Source organism: Filicampus tigris, chromosome 20, assembly GCF_054856515.1.
Source record: "Filicampus tigris isolate MCC_2025a chromosome 20, RoL_Ftig_1.0, whole genome shotgun sequence".
NCBI classification, from domain to species: Eukaryota; Metazoa; Chordata; class Actinopteri; order Syngnathiformes; family Syngnathidae; genus Filicampus; species Filicampus tigris.
This window is the reverse complement of record NC_141236.1, coordinates 6,886,281-6,905,595: the sequence shown is the minus strand read 5'-3', so window position 1 is coordinate 6,905,595 and position 19,315 is coordinate 6,886,281. Positions and strand designations below refer to the sequence as shown.

Below are 19,315 nucleotides of genomic sequence, written 5' to 3'. Positions count from 1 at the left end.
CTTTTTTTTTTCCGCCGTTTAAATTGTGGAACTTCCCACTTTGCGTCGCTCCCCTCAGCTTTGAAAAAGTTTGCATTCGTAAGAAGAAGGCGGCGCTACGCTCACACACATGGCCACATCCGCACTCCAAAAGTGTGTGTGTGTGTTTTTTTTAACACACTCGCTGTGTCTGTCTGCCACTGGGACTGGAGCGCCTCTGCGTGGAACAGCCGAGCGCCATGGAAGGAGCGTACAAGCAGGGAGAGGAAAATACAGTGACATCCCCGTTTGTCGCGTCGGAGCCGGAAAGTCAGCGGCAGACACCGCAGAACAGCAAGCGTTGTAAAATCATCTGTGGGGTATGTTTTGCAAAATACACACATCCACCTCATTCAATTGCAGTCTCCCTCGATCTATAAATCTAAAAAAAAAAAAAGAAAAAAGTTTTTCACAGCATAGCATTGCGACCAACTTTTGAGGGCGATTGCTCCATTCTATTTCAGCATTTCGGTTGCACTCCAAATTGAACATCATTTGTTTGTAGTGCTTGAAAGTACCACGACCACTATTTTTCTTTCTGATTTCAAATTTACCTCTGCATCCATTTCTTGGTAAACGTTGATAACTGAATTCAGGGTTCATCACATATTGATGTATGATAATTAATGAAGATCTGAGTTTCACGGTTATGACCATGTCCGTGATGTGAACCGTGATGGAAACAAGTTTAACAGCCGCGGTTTATTTAAACTGTATGTGTGTGTGTCAACATGGAAACTAAATGTTTTCACACTAATGTCAAGAGACAGCCCAGTAGACAGGAGTGTCTTCCTCCCACCATGCTTGAAGGGTCAAAGAAGCTAGTGTGGGTGAGTGCTGAGGGTCTTTTTCCAGCTCCTGGTGAAATGCAGGTCAGGATACTGAAGAGTGAAGTTTCAGGTGAAAGGATAACCTTTTTTTTTCTTCCATGACTTTTTGTGTGTCTTCTGCAGTGAAAGACAGGAAACACATCATACACCACATTTTGCACAAGATCTCTCTTATTTTTTTGCAGCGCAAAGTACAGACAAAATAATAAAACCCACCGTTAAATCTTCGCTTAAGATAAGTGTATAGTATTATATTTTGTAAAGACAGAATTGTGGACCTTTTTAGGAGGTGTACATAAAGTCACTGCTGTTTAATGAGAGAGGCTTTCAAGAAACACTGAGGTCACTGGAAGGACAGAGTTGGCCATGTACACAAGGTCATTTGAAACAGAGTAATCTGTCTGAGTGGATTTTTGTAAACATCTTGTTATATTTGGGCATTTGATTTTCATCCTCTGAGGTTTTAAGTCTAGAGTGTCAAAAATAGCAACATATGTTGTTTACCCTTGGTGGAATGAAAACGAACCCAAAATATTCATAGGCAGGCTAAATCTGGGATGCGGGTAAGGTTTTGGATAAACTGTATGCATTGTAATTTGTAAATACAGTCTTGTTTATATTTTCAAGACCGACTATACATCGCTGGCTTTGGCTGTGTACACAGTTGAATGCACCAATTCAGTTTAAAATAGATGGTTGGACACGCTGGAGCCCAAATTGTCAGCGTGTGCCTCCTTTGAGCACCTTTGCGACGGTTTCCAAGCTAAATGCGGCAAAATGGCACCGGACCGTTTTAATTGGAGACATGTGTGGGCAAACTTCAGACTCCAATCTGCTGTTTCCTTAACAGCCACCATGCATCTGTTAGTAATTGTAACACTGGGCTGTGTTAAACTGCGCTGTTGTAGATGAGCTTCAGCGAAAAGAATTCCTGAAACTTTTCAAGACTGGTATCAAAAGCAGGCGAGCATATGTTAAACACACAATGAGGGAAAAAACTGTTTTTCTTCCGTGCTCCCATTACATCTGTCAAGTGTATTCTTTTTCAAAACATTGGGGGGAAATGCACAAACATCGTTTACAAAGCAATTTAGAGAGTGAACAAATAAATCTGCTGCAAAGTTTATACTACTCTACCACTAACAAAACATGTCCTGGCTGGTCCAATTGCAACATGCAGCTAGCTAGCTAGCTGCCTATGCCAACACCCCAAAATTAAAGCTTCCCTTTTGCTAGTCTGCTGGCATGGCCATGAGTTTAGAGTGCCTCATTGTCAACCGCTTGGGTTTTTTTTTTTTTTTTTTTTTTTTTTTCTGACCTAACAGCCGGCGCTTTGGTCTGCCATGGCCGCCTCATTGTCGTGGCGTGGAAAAGCCCTGCGCCGATCCGCTAGGAAATATTTCAGTCATGGCAGTTTTTAGTACCAGCCAGAACACCTCTCATCCATTGTACACACACTACGTTATTTTACTGAAGCTTGTACAAGCTTTACATTCATTACTGTTTAACTAAATGCATGTTGACTATTTGTTTTTTTTAGCAAGGAGTAGTAAGTAGGAGGAGCTCAGGATGGCTGTTTGTGTATTCAAGGTTAATGTTTTTGGAGCTAGCTTCAAATGTCTCAATAGTCCTGTTTTGAGCTAATATTGTGACTTAAAGTCACAAAAAAACTTATTATATACTATAATAATAATTAGAATGATATAAGTATGTTATATTTCATATTAATCATATTGCCTTGTTTCAACTAGTGGGGCTGCATAGAACATATTCTTGGAAAAAAATATGTTTGGGTTGACTTCCTCTTTAAGATGACATCAGTGTGTTTCCAACTATACTGCCCACTTTGACAATTAAATCCCACCAAATGCCCACAAGACCTGAAAAAAATGCGATTGATAGTGTATCAAGTACGTTTTCCACCAGACAGCCTGTTTACTTTCACAGACCGCCAAGAGGGCTAAAGGGCATTCCCGAGGCGCCACTTTACACTTCTTCATTATCCGCCTGTGTAGCTGTAAAACTCAAAATACCAAGACAGACACCCTGACCACAGCATATTTTCATACCTGTCACGGAATCCCAGCTCGCTTTAAAATAGTTCTTTAGTGGCCGATTATTCCCAAAGACTTTGAACTGAACACTTATCAGAAGAAATTATTTGTGTAAGGACATGGAGGACATAACAGTTTACAGAGCCCTCCAATGTGTGCAGACCATCTGAAAAAAAAGGCAGTAAACTAGGAGATACAATTTGAAAGCTCTACTACGGTATTTTTTTGCACATATGTGGATATTTTTTGTGGCAGTTCAGTGTGACTTTTGATTATTTGAAGAACAGCAGTCAGGAGATTCCAAAACGAGACAACATGATCTGTCTGGGTATTGCACATTAAACTGTATGTCTGTGCTTACTCTGCCTTGTAAACAATGAGTCACCCTTGTAAATACTAAAAAAACAAAAAAAATGTGGATTTTTTTTTTTCTTGTGCAAACTCACAAAAGGAGTAATTCAACAGATTTTCATGCTATTGTTTTGAGATGAAGGGAATTGGAAAAATACACAAAAGTAGTCTAAATTGATATTGGATCGACGCAACTTGAAAATGAAATTGAATATTTTTGGCTAAAAATAGATGTGGCATTTACAGGCCTGTTTATGCTTCTATTTGTTCTTTACAATGAGCTTTTTTCCACAAGAGCCTCTACAAGCCTGATGTGGTGCGGAGCGCAGCGGTGACAAACCTTAAGGACCCTCCCTGATTCTATAAACTGATCGGTGAAAATCCCCTGTAATTATAAAGCCCCACCCCCGCTACCAGCCATCCATCTAAAGAAGGCGCAGCCTTCCAATTACAGGAGGCCAAAAGTGAACATTTGAAAATCGTTTGCGAGAGAAGAGGGGACTGATTAGAAACTCCAAGTTGAGCAGGAAAATAAATGATAGGTTTTTGTTTTTTCAGACTTTTACTCCATCTTAACATAAATGTTTGCTTCTATGAGTAAATTCAATAATAATGATATGCGATATTCATGAATGAAATATGATGATATCCACAAAAATCGCATGACACCACAACTTAGACCTGGTTTCACCCGGTCTAAAGTCAAGTTTTTTTTGTCTCACCAAAATTGTCAGGTACGGCGGGGGCGTGTCATGGAAAACACACTCTGCCAAATTCCCAACCATTGTAAACTAGACTTGCCTGGTGCGAAAATGAAAATGATCATACAAAATTCAAACGGTCTCCATTTTGTGACTAAATCTATTTTTTTTTTTCGCAGGTTCTCTTTATCTGCTTACTCATAATCCTCCTTGCACTGATATTGCCGCACCGACGTCCCAAAGACGGTAGGTTTGACTGCATTGGTCGAAACTCTGAATGTCTTCAAGATAGTTTCCACTTTACTTTACGTTTGCCTCTTTGAGCAGTTTAAAAAAAAAAAAATGTCCTCTTGTCTTATGGCTTCTAATCAATGTCGGGAATCTGAAGCATGCGGCGGATTGTGCAACTTTCAAATGGAACAAACCCTTTTGGGTTTTGTTCTCCTAGAAAGTCCCCCTATTGAACAAAACCCACTGTGAGTAATTCAAGCACCACAAAAGACAGTTCCGAGACAGTGTGGTGACACCCGACATTTGTCACTTTGTGTCGAAAGCCGGAGCAGTGTGTCGTGAATACATTTGCGTCAAATGAGACGGTGGCAGGTTTAGAATGTGCTTAGAGAAGAGCTGTTGTCAAAAAAGGCTCCGGTCCAAATCTGAGCTCAGCTGTGTGCAGCTGTCCCCCGTCCTGGGTGGGGTTCCTTCTCTCTTGTGGCACCACCCGTATGTATTTACTTTATATTTCCGATTTAGCGTGGCATGGAAACCATATGGAAGAAATTCGACTTCACCGCCGCTTTATTTTGCCACGAGACGGATGAGAGCATCTTTTTTGGGTCTTGTCCGTTGCTCATTGACACAACGAATGACTGGAAGGGGGGGGGGGGGGGAAAAGAGCTTTCATTGATTCTCTTTCGAGAGAGAGTGGGGCTTTCCCCTCACCTAGCTTCCACCACAGGAACTTGACTCCACAGACACAAGTAGGCCGTTTTAAGGCCAAACCGCACTTCTGGTCTCAGCGACACGCTACGAAAGATTTCCAGCCAGAAGCCAACCTGCTGAGAGGCGATTGCCAGCCTTTTGAAAAATCTAGGGTTGGAGTCGCATAATATTCAAAGAAATAGCTAAGAACGGCGGAACATCCAAAGTGGCATCGTCCAAAACGTAGATAATACGTGACTTTTTCTTTGGCTTTGTTTTTTTTGTGATCACACAAGAGGAACATTTTTGACTGTGTGTTGATAACCAAAAATAGGAAATAGAACATCCTTCGAGATAAGAAATAGTCCGGCTGCTCAGTACGAAAAAAAAAAAACAAAAAAAACATTTTCCATACCACTTGTGCTCATTAAGAGCCAATCCAAGCTGACTTTAGGCAAGGGGCGGGGCATACTCTGAAATGTGAGCCAGCCAATCACGGGGCACATAATAGGCAAACAACCATATTGACAATGTAGAGTCTTCATTGACCCATTACACAAATCTAAGATTTAATTCCATGCCGACAGCAAATTGATGTACTCAACATTATTTCCTTACTGCTTGATTCAGTATTGAATATACAAAGTGAACACAGGAAGTAGAGATATCAGTCAGAGCTTAGAAAGATTTGAAAAGATACAGCCTTAGTATAGAATAGATAATATTGCACCCACTTACCACATTTCCTCAAATAGATGCCTCTCAGTTCTAGTTTGTCACTGCTTTTAAGTCATGTCGAGAGTTAACTGCTGAGTCCATTTGAACTCTGTTGCTGAAAAAAAAAAAAAAAAAACAGCAGCAGTGCATACAAGGTCTCAGATGAATTCAAAAGTGATGAATTATGGCATGTTGTCGACAAATGAACGTGACCCCGCTCGGCTTTAGTGTGAGCCTTCTTCCCAATGATGTTTTTTTTTTTTTTTTTCTCCCCCCCCCCCCCCCCCCCCCCCCCCTCAGATGATGCTGTGCACTGGCTGCAGCAGGTTGTCTCCGTGGAAAGTCAACAGACAAAGTGTCCACCAAGGTAGCACTATTACTTTTTGGTTATTTAACATATGCGCATACAAGACCGATATCCAACCATTTACATAATTATAGCAATGTTTTTATAAAGTGCAATATTATAAAGCTGCTCGATTATGGGGGGGGGGGAAAAAGATTAACTATGATTATTTTGGTAATAATTGAAATCACGATTATTCAAACGATCATTTTTTTTGGGGTACAAAACAAGAAAATGTAATGAAAATAAAATGTAAAAAAATATAAAGACAAATCCATTTCTTTGAAAAACTATAATTATGTATGGTAAGTTCCTTTTGGACCAAACAAAATGTATGAAATGAGTTATAAAATTTTAAAAAGGTGCAAACATATCAATTCAAGTAGGATTTCCTTGTTTAAACAAACGTTGGATATGAATATATTACAAAATAGTTTTTTTTACGATTATGCCAATTTTGTAATTGTGGAGTGTAATAATCATAATTATCATTGAATTCCAATTAATTGCACAGCCCTATCATAAAGTATAATTTCCCTTATTTTAAAAATGCCATTTCCACCACTATTCCAATTTGAGCCCCTTCTTCCCAAATAAAGTCGTTGACCGTGTTGTGCTTCTGTAAATAATGCCATTGACTGGTGTCGCCCACATGAATGGTGAGTGAGTGGCCACCATTGTCCCCAGCGGTCTGTTCTCAGCTTGAGGCTCTGGAGAACAAAAAAGAATTGTCTGTCGCTGCCTGGAAGTTCCGTCTTCTTGCCTCTTATTTAAAAAAAAAAAAAAGTGATCTTCTGTGGTGGAAGTATTTTTTTTGCCAGTGTGGAAAAATAACTGTCTATGTGGACACCCCGTCGAATGACTCAGGCATGTATTTGTGTGTAGGTTGTGTGTTGTCCCAGACTCATTACAACATGGAAAAAAGGAACCGCCAGCACTAAATGAAATTATTTTTGGCCGTGCCACCTTCTTGCTCACGAGTTGTATGAGGCTTTATAAAAAAAAAAAAAAATGTCCTCATGATGTGCTTTTTATCTGCATTTGTGTGAAGCAGTTATGCAAAAACGGCCCGGCTTATGTCAACCAAATGTTCGTGGCTTAGCAAATCATTGACATTTTCTTGGGGCGAACTGAGGATGTTAGCATAATGTAATCGTAAATGAATGTCACACCCCGTTGGACACACATAGTTGTGGTTCCTGGTTATTGCTTTACTCTGCTGATCAACAACATAACATTGAGCTACGATTTCAAAGGAATATGACAAGGAAAATGTGCGCCTCTTTGACGATCAAAGAAACCAGCTGAGTCCTCAACGGTTGACACGGTTGCGTTTTGCATCTCCTTTCGGCGCCTCAGGGAGCCGCTTTGTGCTTCCTCGCGACTGACATATTGAGTATTTGGAAGCGTCTCACTCGTCCCGCCGCCTCCTGCTCAGTTTCACCAGGTCGCCCCTCATCCTGGTGTCCTTGGACGGTTTCCGGGCGACGTATGTGAAAGATCACGGCAGCCACATGCCCGTCATCAGCAAGTTGCGTAAGTGACCCCAAAGTTGCATTTCTGTGGCGTCTTGTGGTTCCGGAAAGGTCCTGATGAGGCCACTGTGTTGCAGGAGCCTTGGGTACAACCGCATCACATTTGAGGCCAGTATATCCAACAAAGACTTTCCCAAACCACTACTCAATTGTCACCGTGAGTATTGGCTGCACCTTGTTATTTTTACCGTGTTTTGTTTACGGATGAATTGTGTGCCTTCTTCACGCTCTTGCCACACAACTAATCCGTAAACAAACACAGTGCAGCTCGGCTTCCACTAGCATACTGTATGCATGATAAACAGGAGTGGGCGTGAATAATTCTGGTCGGAGCGATTTTGGGCTCGACTGTATGTGGAGTTGTATGATTTCTCCCCGTGTTTTTCTCCAGGTACTCGGCGTGGTCCCTCCTTCTAAAATGGATTCATTTTAAAATAATTTAAGTTCTCTAAATGTATGAATGCGAGCGAACCATAACGGTTCCACCTATTTAATTTGTCTGTTTGGCCTTACTCGACTGAGAGACATTTTATTACACTGGAGATGGCCATTATAGCATTTAAAAAAAATGAATCTTATACATAATAAGGAATGCATTATGGTACAGTATATTATTACTTGGTTATTACTTGTGAATACTTAAGACACTTTGGCACTCACAGGTTCTGCAAGTCAAGGGTGACTTGTTTTAAATTAGGGGGAAGTAATTCATGTATTATATTACGGGGAGATGGAATGCTCACCCGCATCGACTTGCACTTCCAAAGCAGTTCAGGACCAGAATGGCCCGATGTCTTGGCGTTAATTCTACAATGCCTGGCACTTTCTGAACTCATTCACTGCCAGACATTTTCAGACTCTCTTTTGCCTTAAAGTTTGAAAAAAATATATAAATAAGTTCCTGGGATTGAATGGCTGCACTGGGAAAAGACGTGTAAATTCGTCAATGGCAGCGAATGAGTTCAAATAAATTTGTTGTATAATTATTGGTGGTTGTAAAATGAACGCGATATTTGTTTGTTTGACGGGAATAGCAGAGGCATTGACTCCGATTATTTTCTTGCTCCAGGGCCTTTACCCAGAGTCCCACGGGATAGTTGACAACAAGATGTACGACATAACCCAGAATTTATTCTATAGCTTGAAAACTGAGGAGAAATACAACTCGAAATGGTACCAAGGAGAGCCGGTAAGTAAAAATGTGCGCGCTTCATGCTCGATTCCACACGTGCTGTGCTGTATATTATAAGAAAGGTTGATAGTATGTTTGGGCTGCACACTGCATTTTAGTAGCTTTCATTAAATAATGAGGCGGCGGGAATGCGTTTTTCTTTATTTTGGCCTGGGTTGCGAGCGTTGGAGTGACTTCATCTGCAGGAATGCGTTGCTCCGCACAATGGCGTTGTCACGGCAAAGAACATCTGTGGAGGAATGACTGATTAGATGTTTTATTCTTGTCAAGTTAAAGTTAAAGCGGTGACGATGCTTCATTTCTTTTGATGTCTTCCTCGTAACGTCATGTCCGTTTGTCGCTTCTCTCCAGGTCTGGATCACTGCCATGCGGCACAAATTAAAAACGGGAACCTTCTTCTGGCCCGGCTCGGATGTGGCCATCAATGGCAGCTTCCCAGATTTCTACAAACTCTATGATAAGTAAGATAAGTAGCGCTGTTCACACTATGAGGTAGAGGGAGGAGACTCAAGTCACATGACTTGACTTGAGTCCAACTAAATGATTTTTAATTCAAATATTGTTACTTTGTGGTATTCATTACTGAGAAGACGCAGATCATGTTAGTTTTCAACAGCCAATTTGAGTCAGAGATGCCTTATGTGTTTTTGATGCTGATTTTTTTTTTTTTAATTTCTATTTTCAGGTTTTTTAGATATTTTCCTGCTTTATTTTTAAGTTTGACCCATAAAAGCTCGCGCACTATCGATTTTAGCAGGCGTTGTAATTTATAGCTGACGTTTCCGGAAAAAAATCTACCTGCTGCTGAACCTAACCGTTAATTCATAAATATTATTATATTGCATTTTATATTATTGGGAACGTGAAATTTACTGGGCACTCCACTTGACTTGCTTGATTTTTGCCACAGTAGCTTGCTTAAAACCTGAGCACTTTGAGACATATGTCATGCGCGTACACGCATGTATGTTTGTTTTTACGACATGAGGTCATATGACATAATATCGCTCGTTTCTCCGTACAGAAGCACCACCTTCGAGAGCAGAGTGTCGACGCTGTTTGAGTGGCTGGATTTAGCGCAAGGAGACCGGTATTTATCGCATGATCTTTGCAAAGTCCCACTCGGCTGCCACGCTGCGCTGCTGAGTGTTATTTATTTATTTTTTCTCCTTTTTTTTTTTTTTTTGTTATTTTTAGACCTGACTTTTATACTTTGTACCTGGACGAGCCCGACTCATCAGGGCATCGCTACGGACCAGAAAGCAGCCAAGTAAGGCTTTTATCTCAACGGGTCAGAGAAAAAAAAAAAGTTGACAAAGGCATGCTTGGTTGAGACTAGTGGGAGATAGCCTAATCGACTATCTGTAGCAAGTCTTCCCAAAAGACTACTTGTCGATTTAAATCGATTCATTTCAACACTTTGAATTTGTGGCCCAGCTCATCGATGCCTTAAAGAACGTGGACCGGATTATGGGGATGTTACTGGACGGTTTGATGCAGAGGAACTTGCACCAGTGTGTCAACCTAATCATCGTATCAGATCACGGTGAGTGGAGAACACTCTTGGCAAGGCTTGCGGGAGGTTTGCTTGGAGCAGCCGAAATGAATGACTCTGAAATAACACAAATGTCACCAAAGGCTCACCCGTGATCGAAAGTTAGATGTCGCAAAGCCGGCGCGGTGCCATCTCAGCTCGTCTGAAGTCTCTGTGGTTTCCCAGTCGAGAGAAAGCCAGTAGGCGCAGATGGCTCTGAGGCTTCCGTTGGCCTTCCAAATGTTTGACTTGGTTGAGTCAACGCGCTTGTCACAAAGAAACTGGGCACAAGCCGAAGGGGGATCAAAAAATGGCTGTGTGAACTGAGGAAAAAGCTCCCAGCTGTATGGTCATATGTTGAAATTATGAGAGATAAGTAAACTGAGTGTAAAATGCCAGTTTTTTTTTAAATGTTCGATTACTTTGTATACATTTTATCCATCAAATACTTAAAGGGGAAGACAACCTAAATTATATTTTTTTTCAAGAATATGTTCTATGCAAGCTCACTACGTGAAACAAGGCATTCTGATAAATATTGCGTTTGTGGAATAAGAGTTAATCCACACGTTTTTAGCCATCCCCCGGGGCGGCCGTTTTGTCACTTCTGTCGGCTGAAAATGACATCACAACTGCTCAGGGCTCAGGTAACGACCAATCGCGGCCGACCTGTTTAGTGAAGCTGAGCCGTGATTGGCCGCTAGCCGAGCAACTGTGATGTCCTTTTCAGAAGTGACAAAATGGCCGCCCCCTGAGATGGCTAAAAAGGGGTGGATTTTGCTGCTTAACTCATGTTCTACAAACACAATATTAATCCGAATGCCGTGTTTCAACTCGTGGGCCTGCTGGGAAGACATTCTTAAAAAAAATATATATGTTTGGGTTGATTTCCTCTTTAAAAGCGACTTACCCGGCAGTGCTTACGTCTTAATATTAAATGCAGTACTCCAATATATGTGTTTTCCCAGGCATGGAAGAAGCAACGTGCGACAGGGCAGCGTTTGCGTCTTCCTACCAGAACAACACCGGCGACTTCACGATCATACAAGGCGCGGCCGCTCGTATCAGACCCAGCCGCCTGCCAGACGACTTCTTTTCCTGTGAGTTCCTATCACCCAACGCCCTGCCGTCCCTAGCACGCTTCCAGCGGGAGCCCCGACCTTTCCCTCACGCCGAACGTCCCTTTTGTTTCTCTCCCGCAGTCGACTACGAAGGCCTGGTGAAGAACCTGTCGGTATGCGGCGAATTCCAAACGCGACTTGAACTTCTATTGATCCGAGCGGATGAAAGATTATCCGCTTGCTTCGCTCCGTGTCAAACAAGCCGCCCGCTCTGTGTCTGTTTTGAAGTGCAGGATTCCCGAGCAGCCAATGAGGCCGTACCTTAAAGAGAACCTCCCCAAACGCTTTCACTTTGCCAACAATGTGAGGATAGAGAGAGCACACCTGTATATGAAAGAAGGCTGGCAGGCAGCGCTGTAAGTCATCAGGGGAATTTAGGTTCATTTGAAATTTGAACGTCAGGCAACATTTGAATGAATGGCTGAACATATTGGTATAATGTAGGCCAAATGCTAAAAAAAAAAAAAAAAAAAAAGGTGGAATCATAGGGGGGGGGGGGGAAGCTTTGTTTTTAGCATTTAGCATGCAAACGTATTTGCTAGCCAAAAACGTTTACTCCACATTGGCAGCTTCACGCTTCCCTATTCTTTTGTGTATGACTGAATATAGTATATACTGAATATATCTACGCATTCATCACATTTTCATTTCTTTGTGCGCAGAAACCACAAGGAAATCAAGTACTGTACGGGCGGTTTCCATGGCTCCGATAACCTTTTCACCAACATGCAGGTGAGACAAAAGCAGGTTGTTCATCACTAAGCATAAATATCCTGTTTAAAAAGAAGCAAATGAAATGTATCAGGTTCAAGTCAAGGATACTGATGCTGATATATGAGAAGCCATCAGTCACATAGGATTTAAGGAAGCAATGTTTAGGCTTTCCTGGAACTGGAATCCGCTGCTCATTTGATCTCCATTGTAATATTATACCGGTAGTGTTTTTTTTTTTGTTTTTTTAAATGATTAACCAATTCAAATGTGAACACATTTGTTTTTTTCCCCCAGGCAATCTTCATTGGTTATGGTCCGGGATTTAAGAGTGACACGATTGTGCCTCCTTTTGAGAATATTGAATTGTATAACCTCATGTGTGGTAAGTGGAATGAACAGGATTGTTTTGTGTTGAATTGTATTTGAAACATATTTCAAGAAAACAATACCAGTATATAGTAGCGTTTAAACACTTTTGGTCAAAGAAGCAAATGAAGTGTTCGAAATGGAACCTTCATGAGGCAAACAATTTTTTTCCACAACCATCTGTTAAATATTTTTTGTTACTCCAGGAATTATTGTTATTATTTACCCTCTTGTCAAGTATTATATCTTATGATGTATGGATGGAAAATATATATACATATATATATACACACACAAACAAAATAATTAAAAAAAATTTTTTTTTTCTACATGACTTTTGATAATTACCTTGACCAGATGTGCTGCATAACCTTGAGTTGACTTAATTTGGATGGTTCCAAGGCTCTCTTGGTCTGCATCATAAAAAAAAAAAAAAATGCATGAAGCGTTGTCGAGTCATTTGCAATATCTCCTCATGTTCTCCACGCCCTCACTCCAGATCTTCTCGGCATCCCACCCGCTCCGAACAACGGTACACACGGCAGTCTCAACCACCTCCTCAAGCATCCCATCCACTTCCCTGTCCACCCTGCGCAGCTCTCCCACGATACCCCCTGTGAGGCCGCTGACTCCCACCCGGTCAACCTCAACTGCACGTGCAAGCCACTCGGGGAAGGCGGAAGGGTAAACTTTGTTTCCTTACACTCCACATGCGAAGCTGTGATATCTTCAATGAATGAACCACACCATTTACGTCATGTCATTTACACTGTGCGATATATTTCAACGGTATTATCCTTTTAGGGTGTAAACATGGACGCGGCATACATGAGTCCAAATGCCAGTAAGTGTCTTTTGATTTTTCCCTTTTACATTAATGCAAGTTTGATGACATCATAAAGGATAACTCGTATGTGTGGTTTGCACGCTAGGAGTGTATTCATAGTTCGGAGTGCCAGCGTGGGTTGTATTTTTAGACTTTTTATTTTAGTAGTTCAGCTTTGTGGCTACAGTTTGGCCCTTTTTTGTTTTCCCGAAGGCTAAAGTTCCCTTGTACTCAAGGAAGTCAATATAATCGTGTTTTTCCAAATGAATGGGAGCCAAACCCTTATGTTATTTTTTTTTTTTTGGGGGGGGGGAGTCAAAATGTTGTTATTGCATCTTGTAATCCACAGCCCAAAATTTATGTGTGTGTGTGTGTGTGTAAATACAGTTGGCAGTTTTATTTCAAACATTTTGTGCATTGGGTAACTTACTCTTATTCTTTCAATCGTGGCCTCAGTTAATCACTGGGGTATATCATCCACTTAAAACAAATATGGTAGTTATATAAATTGTACAAAAAAAAAAAATCAGGGAAATAGAGTGACCTGGAATCTGCATTGGGGGGAGGATTACTGTACTTCATACGATATTTTCCGATCGTATGAAGTACAATATATATATATATATATATATATATATATTACTGTACTTATTAATAAAGAAGAATTATTTAATTGTGGGAAAATATCAAAGATGTTTTATTTAAAAATACAATTGTATTTAAATAAAGGTTTCCCCTTAATAAATGCCTTAGCCCGTTAGACGCCTGGTCATCTCTGAATAAATAAACACCCCAGCCGCAACATGAGGAAATGCACACATTTGCAGAACGGCATGAGAAAACCGATGCCCTATGCGGGATGACAAGTGGATATCTCCAAGTTTGGTATGCGAATCTTGAAGTCTTAATGTTTGCCTTTTCCATCGTAGCGGTCAAATCTAGCTTGCGTCGCCTCCACCATCCTTTCGGCGTGCCCGGCGTGGTCCTGCCGGACGCAACCTTTTGTCTGCTTCACCAGTCCAACTACATGACAGGCTACAGCCAAGACCGCCACATGGCTCTCTGGGTGTCGTATACCATCCCGAAACTGGTGAGTCTTTCATCCCTAAACATAGCCTCGGTTAGTGGTGATGTGGCTTTGGATGTGGGTTGGACTTGACCCGTTTGAATTCCTCCTCTAGGCTCCACTTAGTCATCTCCACGATGCTGTTGGCCCAAGTACCGTTTCCTCATTGTGTGTTTGGTGTTTTTTTTCCATTCACTTATTACATAGAGCAAACAAGTGCATTATTACAGTAAATTAGAATATCAAGGAAAACTTGAAAGGTCTTTACAGTGTTTACCACTGGGCTTGTCACTTCCAAGCTTGCTTGCGTGTTGTTGCAATGTTGTTTCGAACCCCATCGAGTGGGGACCCCCGTCAAGGAGTAGACTATAGAGGGAGCTTCGAACATTTTGCACATAGCGCCCATGTAGCAATGGCACAGCGACGAGCTACTCATTCGGCGAGCATTCCATGTGATATTTTGGGCCTCCGTGCTTCTTGTTTACATCGGCAGTGCGATGAAATGCAACTCGCAGTTGTTTCTATTCCGGTCAAGTGACAATTTAAATGGCGGTAATGTTATATCCGCTGTCTGGGGAGTGATTAGTTGCTTTCTGACACTTTGCAATCCACATGTGCGATCATTTGATCCGGAAATAATAGCTTGAAATCATACCGATGGTATACTGGCTAGCAACGGGGGAAGGTAAATTCTCTCGTTGTCATGGTGACTTGCATACTTTTAATGGTTCATCGGGGGTTCAAATGGTGGGGCCGCGGCGGGCCTCTCTCCGCCCCGACATAGTCCGAACGTTATATTTAGTTCACCTTTATCAATATGTTGAAAGTGTAAACAGCGCGACACGCAGTCGTCGGCGAGCCACCGAGTGTGGGCTCGTGTCCTGAAAATGAACTCTGACGTCTGACCTCAGCGCTCTTTCAGGCCACAGTGAAAGCCTTGGACCCATCTCTGGAGGCGTGTCTTCGCACCGACGTCCGCATACCAGCGGCCACCAGCCAGATGTGCGCCAGTGACAACACCCGGGGCCTGCTGTACCCCCCTAGTGAGTATGTGTGTGCGCACGCGTCCTGGTCACAGCTCCTCGTCCCCTGAATTGAAGCTGACATGTTTCAGGACTGTATTTTCTTGGAAAAAGAAACACTGCCGTTACTGTGGCAATTGTGCGTTCAATCTTTTGTTGTAAAATAAGAATAATCTTGTTGAAGCCTGCATGGAATCCAATGTGCATTCACTGTCACTTATGCTTAGCCTCAAGTAGCAATCACCTGCCGTTCTTGTAACATAGCGCATACACTACTCACAAAAAGTATTCAGACAGGCTACTGAAATATTCAACAGTTGGATATTTGCAGTCAAAAGGTTACAAAAGGTCAAAATAAATTCACTTGTTAAAAGAGCAAAACCAGACCGAGACCGAGGTCTGCCGCAAACAGCAAAAATCTGTGAGTAATTGTTGCCAGAAGATGGCAGCAAAGGACTACTTTTGGCTCAATGAAGCCCCTTAAAATCATTTCACGATTTCTTGGCATTAAGATGCACCAAAGCAATACCTTAGCACAAAATAAGTCTTTTTTTTTTCAATTTTTTTCTTGGCATTTCACGGATGCCGAACCACTAATATTTAAGTGCTGACTGTCGTGTATAATACTAATGATTTTTTGCATCTATTCCTTCTTGTTTCCAAAAGATTTGAATGTCAAAGAAGGTGCGGCCGACTCACTCATCACAAGCAACCTGGTGCCAATGTTCCCCACATTTAAAGGTGAGGTATCTATTTGGTATGTGGGACTGCAAACAGATCCGTTTTTTTTGTGTGTGTGTTTTTTTTTGTTTATGTGAATGCCTTCTAAATGTTTACATTTATCCACTGTGTTTCATCTTAACTGTCCAAACACCTAATCATGAAACCAATAGCTCCCTGGAAGTCATATCAGGATTTTCCTAAATGAATCCTTCATGTCTCCTATTATTTGCACTCATGTGCAATCAAGGTGAGCCACATGCTTTTTTTGAAACATGTGTGCTGTGTGATTAATACAGCAGGAAGGGACCACCCGCTACAATGGGAAACTGACTCACTCCCATAGGATGGCTTTGCATGTTTGGGGCCTCACTGGTGAAATTAGCTTGCAGATTCTGCACTCAAGTGGCTGCTTCGGGTTCCTACATGTCAGAAAATGACGACTGTCTCAACTCAATTCAAACAAAGCAAAACAACAGAGCAATGTTACCAATGAAATATCTGTGTGTGCTAGTTCCTGAAGGGTTTGGACAGTGAGAGTTTTATTTTTGCCTTGATACAACACAATGGATTTGAAATGGGCATAATATGGGATTGACGTACTGTACAGACTTCAGGAAGGGAATGACCCAAAGCATGCCACATCAATCATGACTGTTGAATTTCAAAACCATTGTGGTGGCGTGTAAGGAAAAAATGATATGCGGTATGCTGTTACGGATAAAATACTATATAGTGTCATTTGACACAAATGATTGAATTTGGATGTTTTTCATCTCACTCTCTATATATGTTAGAAAATGTTAATATAAGAAAAAAATAATTGCTGTCATGAGGTTGCATAAAAGATTAAAGATGCTAATGAGCGTACATAACATCCTGTGTGTTTTCCTCTTACATCAGAGGTTTGGAACTATTTCCATGATATCCTGCTTCCAAAGTATTCAGAGCAGTTGAATGGAGTCAACATCATGAGCGGTCCAATATTTGATGAAGATTATAATGGAAAAGTTGACGCCTTCAAGACCCTTGCGCCGTAAGTTGATCACACATTTGTTGTATCGTTTTGATGACCAGAAAAGACGACTGCGACATGACTTCCAGAAATGATGATCTGCTATTTCTCCAGGAATGAGGTCCCCATGCCCACGCATTTTTTCCTGATCTTGACCAGTTGTAAAAATTCCACTTTTGGCCCTGGGAACTGCGAAGGCCCCCTCAACGTCAAGTCCTTCATCCTGCCACACAGAGCTGACTACACCGAGAGCTGCGCCGTGAGTAACGCCGACGCGTGGCTAAGACGCCTCATTGGCTCCTCCTCTAAAATGTGGCACCTTCCCGTTCATCCGCAGACCGGCTCGGATTTGACGTGGACCAAAGACTGGATGCAGCTGCACACGGCCCGTGTCCGTGACGTGGAACTGCTGACTGGACTGAGCTTCTACCACGACAGGTTGTCCGTGGAGGAGACGCTACAACTCAAGACCTTTTTAAATGGTGTTTGAATTCCATTAACTGTAGATCGGATGGAAAAAAAAACACATTTTGGTGCATAATGCATTTGGTCCACAATGTGGTTTCACTTGCTGCCTCATTTCTTTAAAAAAAAAAAAAAAAATGTCCAATGTCCAGGTTTAACTTTTTTCCTCCTTTTGTTTTAAACTGGGATTATGGCACTTAAAATTATTGTTGTACATACTGAATGCCAGACATTGGTTGTAGATTTCGTTAATCGTGTCATTTAATGACTTCTATTTGCTTCTAGAGGCCAGAACCAAAGAGGGACTGACACAAAAGCAAACAATTATGCTTGGTTGAAATCTGTATTCGCGGTCTAGAAGGAATCATGCCCATAGCTTGGAAGCTACAAATTCATTTCAATAAATTATGACAATTTTTTTTTTCAGTACTGTAGTTCAATTGAAAAACTGAAAATCATATTACAGTAATTAAATAGATAGAAATTACTTTCTAGAAGGCCAATTCCTACCTAATTTCTTTATTAACTAGGGATGGGCGAGGACCGATACCATGTATCGGTATTGTGCCGATACTAGCCTTATTTCAAGGTATTGGGTACTAATGAAGGATGCCGAGACCAGCCATTGATACTTAAAGCAAAAAAAAAAAAAATGGTATCAGCTTTTGGTATCGGTCTGAAATAAGTGGTATCAAACATCCCTAGTATTAACAATCATGTTGATTGTCAAATTCCTTGAGATGCTAAATTTGTGGCTTTAAGCTATAATCATCAAAATGAGCAAATTATTATTTCATAAATGAATAATACACTCTGTGATAGTGAATCAATACGTTTCCGTTTTTGCGTTGAACAACCCAAAAGCTTTTCTATGATACTCTTTTTTTTTTTTTTTTCTCTTATTGAGATGCACCTGTACTGAGTGCATTGAAGTCCTCACATTGCCATATCATATCCGTGCATTGATTATTGTATGTTCTCTACTATTTTCTGAACTTGTGAATTGTTGTATGTGCATGTTTGCACATGGTCTCCAATTTGAGTGTGTAGACCTTAGAATGTAAAGTACCTGTGTGCGTGCGTGTGGTGTGTGTGTGTGTGTGCGTGCGTGCGTGTGTGTGTGTGTACTGTATTTCTGGACTTGTGTGGACTCTCATATGATTGGACACCTTCATGGGACGCAAAATTTGTTCCACAAAAGTTTCAAAGCATTATATTGAATATGTCATTTAAATGAATTTATGAATATATTTGTGACAGTACAAATACTTGATAATGCTTTTAAATGTTTTTACAGAACTCAAGCGTCATTGTTGTTTTTCACCCTCACAACATTGAGCTGTACAGTAGGTTTTTTTGGGGGGGGGGGTTTCTTAATGATTCTGTGTTCAGGTGACATATTATCAGTTTATGAAACATTGCTAGTGATTTATAAGATTCTAATTCAGTTTCATCATTGCTCCAAAAATAAACTCCTTACAGGGACACACCTTTGCTTATTATTTGTTCTTTTCATGTTTGCTATTCTCAATAATCCTTAGTGAACAAGAGATATGGCTTCAACAAATAATATTTTCTGGAGCGGCCCTTTGAACCCAGATGCTGTGGCATGAGTTTGATTCACACTAGGTACCCCAAGAACATTGCTGCACTGAAGTGGTTTGTTCAGACCAATCAATAAGCGGACAGTCGATGCTGACATCACAAAGGACCATCGCGGTTGAACTTTAAAACAGTCCCTCTCCTAATATAGTTGACATCGCTCGACCAGCACTACCAGTGATTTGACGTGACCATTAAA

General features: G+C 41.2%; 1 protein-coding gene and 1 long non-coding RNA gene across 3 annotated transcripts; one reads left to right on the top strand and one right to left on the bottom strand.

The window, feature by feature from the left end:
• enpp1 (ectonucleotide pyrophosphatase/phosphodiesterase 1) lies at window positions 1-19,001 on the top strand. Its single transcript, XM_086018783.1, has 23 exons — window positions 1-338; window positions 4,134-4,200; window positions 5,893-5,959; window positions 7,377-7,474; window positions 7,551-7,630; window positions 8,543-8,662; window positions 9,017-9,126; window positions 9,690-9,755; window positions 9,863-9,935; window positions 10,103-10,211; window positions 11,168-11,299; window positions 11,402-11,433; window positions 11,549-11,676; window positions 11,983-12,052; window positions 12,329-12,416; window positions 12,900-13,084; window positions 13,205-13,244; window positions 14,156-14,316; window positions 15,215-15,335; window positions 15,981-16,055; window positions 16,938-17,070; window positions 17,164-17,308; window positions 17,387-19,001. The coding sequence occupies exons 1-23, from the start codon at window positions 219-221 to the stop codon at window positions 17,537-17,539; spliced, it is 2,373 nt and encodes a 790-aa protein (XP_085874909.1). The 5' UTR covers window positions 1-218; the 3' UTR covers window positions 17,540-19,001.
• Window positions 7,079-13,284, bottom strand: LOC147128074 (uncharacterized). 2 transcript variants are annotated; one of them, XR_015083858.1, is made up of 4 exons: window positions 13,104-13,284; window positions 12,749-12,813; window positions 10,310-10,480; window positions 7,079-8,894 (listed from the first exon to the last, which is right to left on the bottom strand). It is a non-coding gene; the product is annotated as an uncharacterized LOC147128074 (long non-coding RNA). The 2 variants fall into 2 exon arrangements; XR_015083857.1 differs by having other exon boundaries at window positions 12,749-13,284.
• Window positions 19,002-19,315: the final 314 nt, after the last annotated feature.

What these genes read in the sequence shown, in the direction of transcription:
- enpp1 (XM_086018783.1), top strand. Translation starts at nt 219, where the DNA reads ATGGAAGGAGCGTACAAGCAGGGAGAGGAAAATACAGTGACATCCCCG. An exon ending in GTTGTAAAATCATCTGTGGG is followed by an intron (nt 339 to 4,133) that starts GTATGTTTTGCA and finishes TTTTTTTCGCAG; the next exon opens with GTTCTCTTTATCTGCTTACT. An exon ending in GCCTGGTGAAGAACCTGTCG is followed by an intron (nt 11,434 to 11,548) that starts GTATGCGGCGAA and finishes TCTGTTTTGAAG; the next exon opens with TGCAGGATTCCCGAGCAGCC.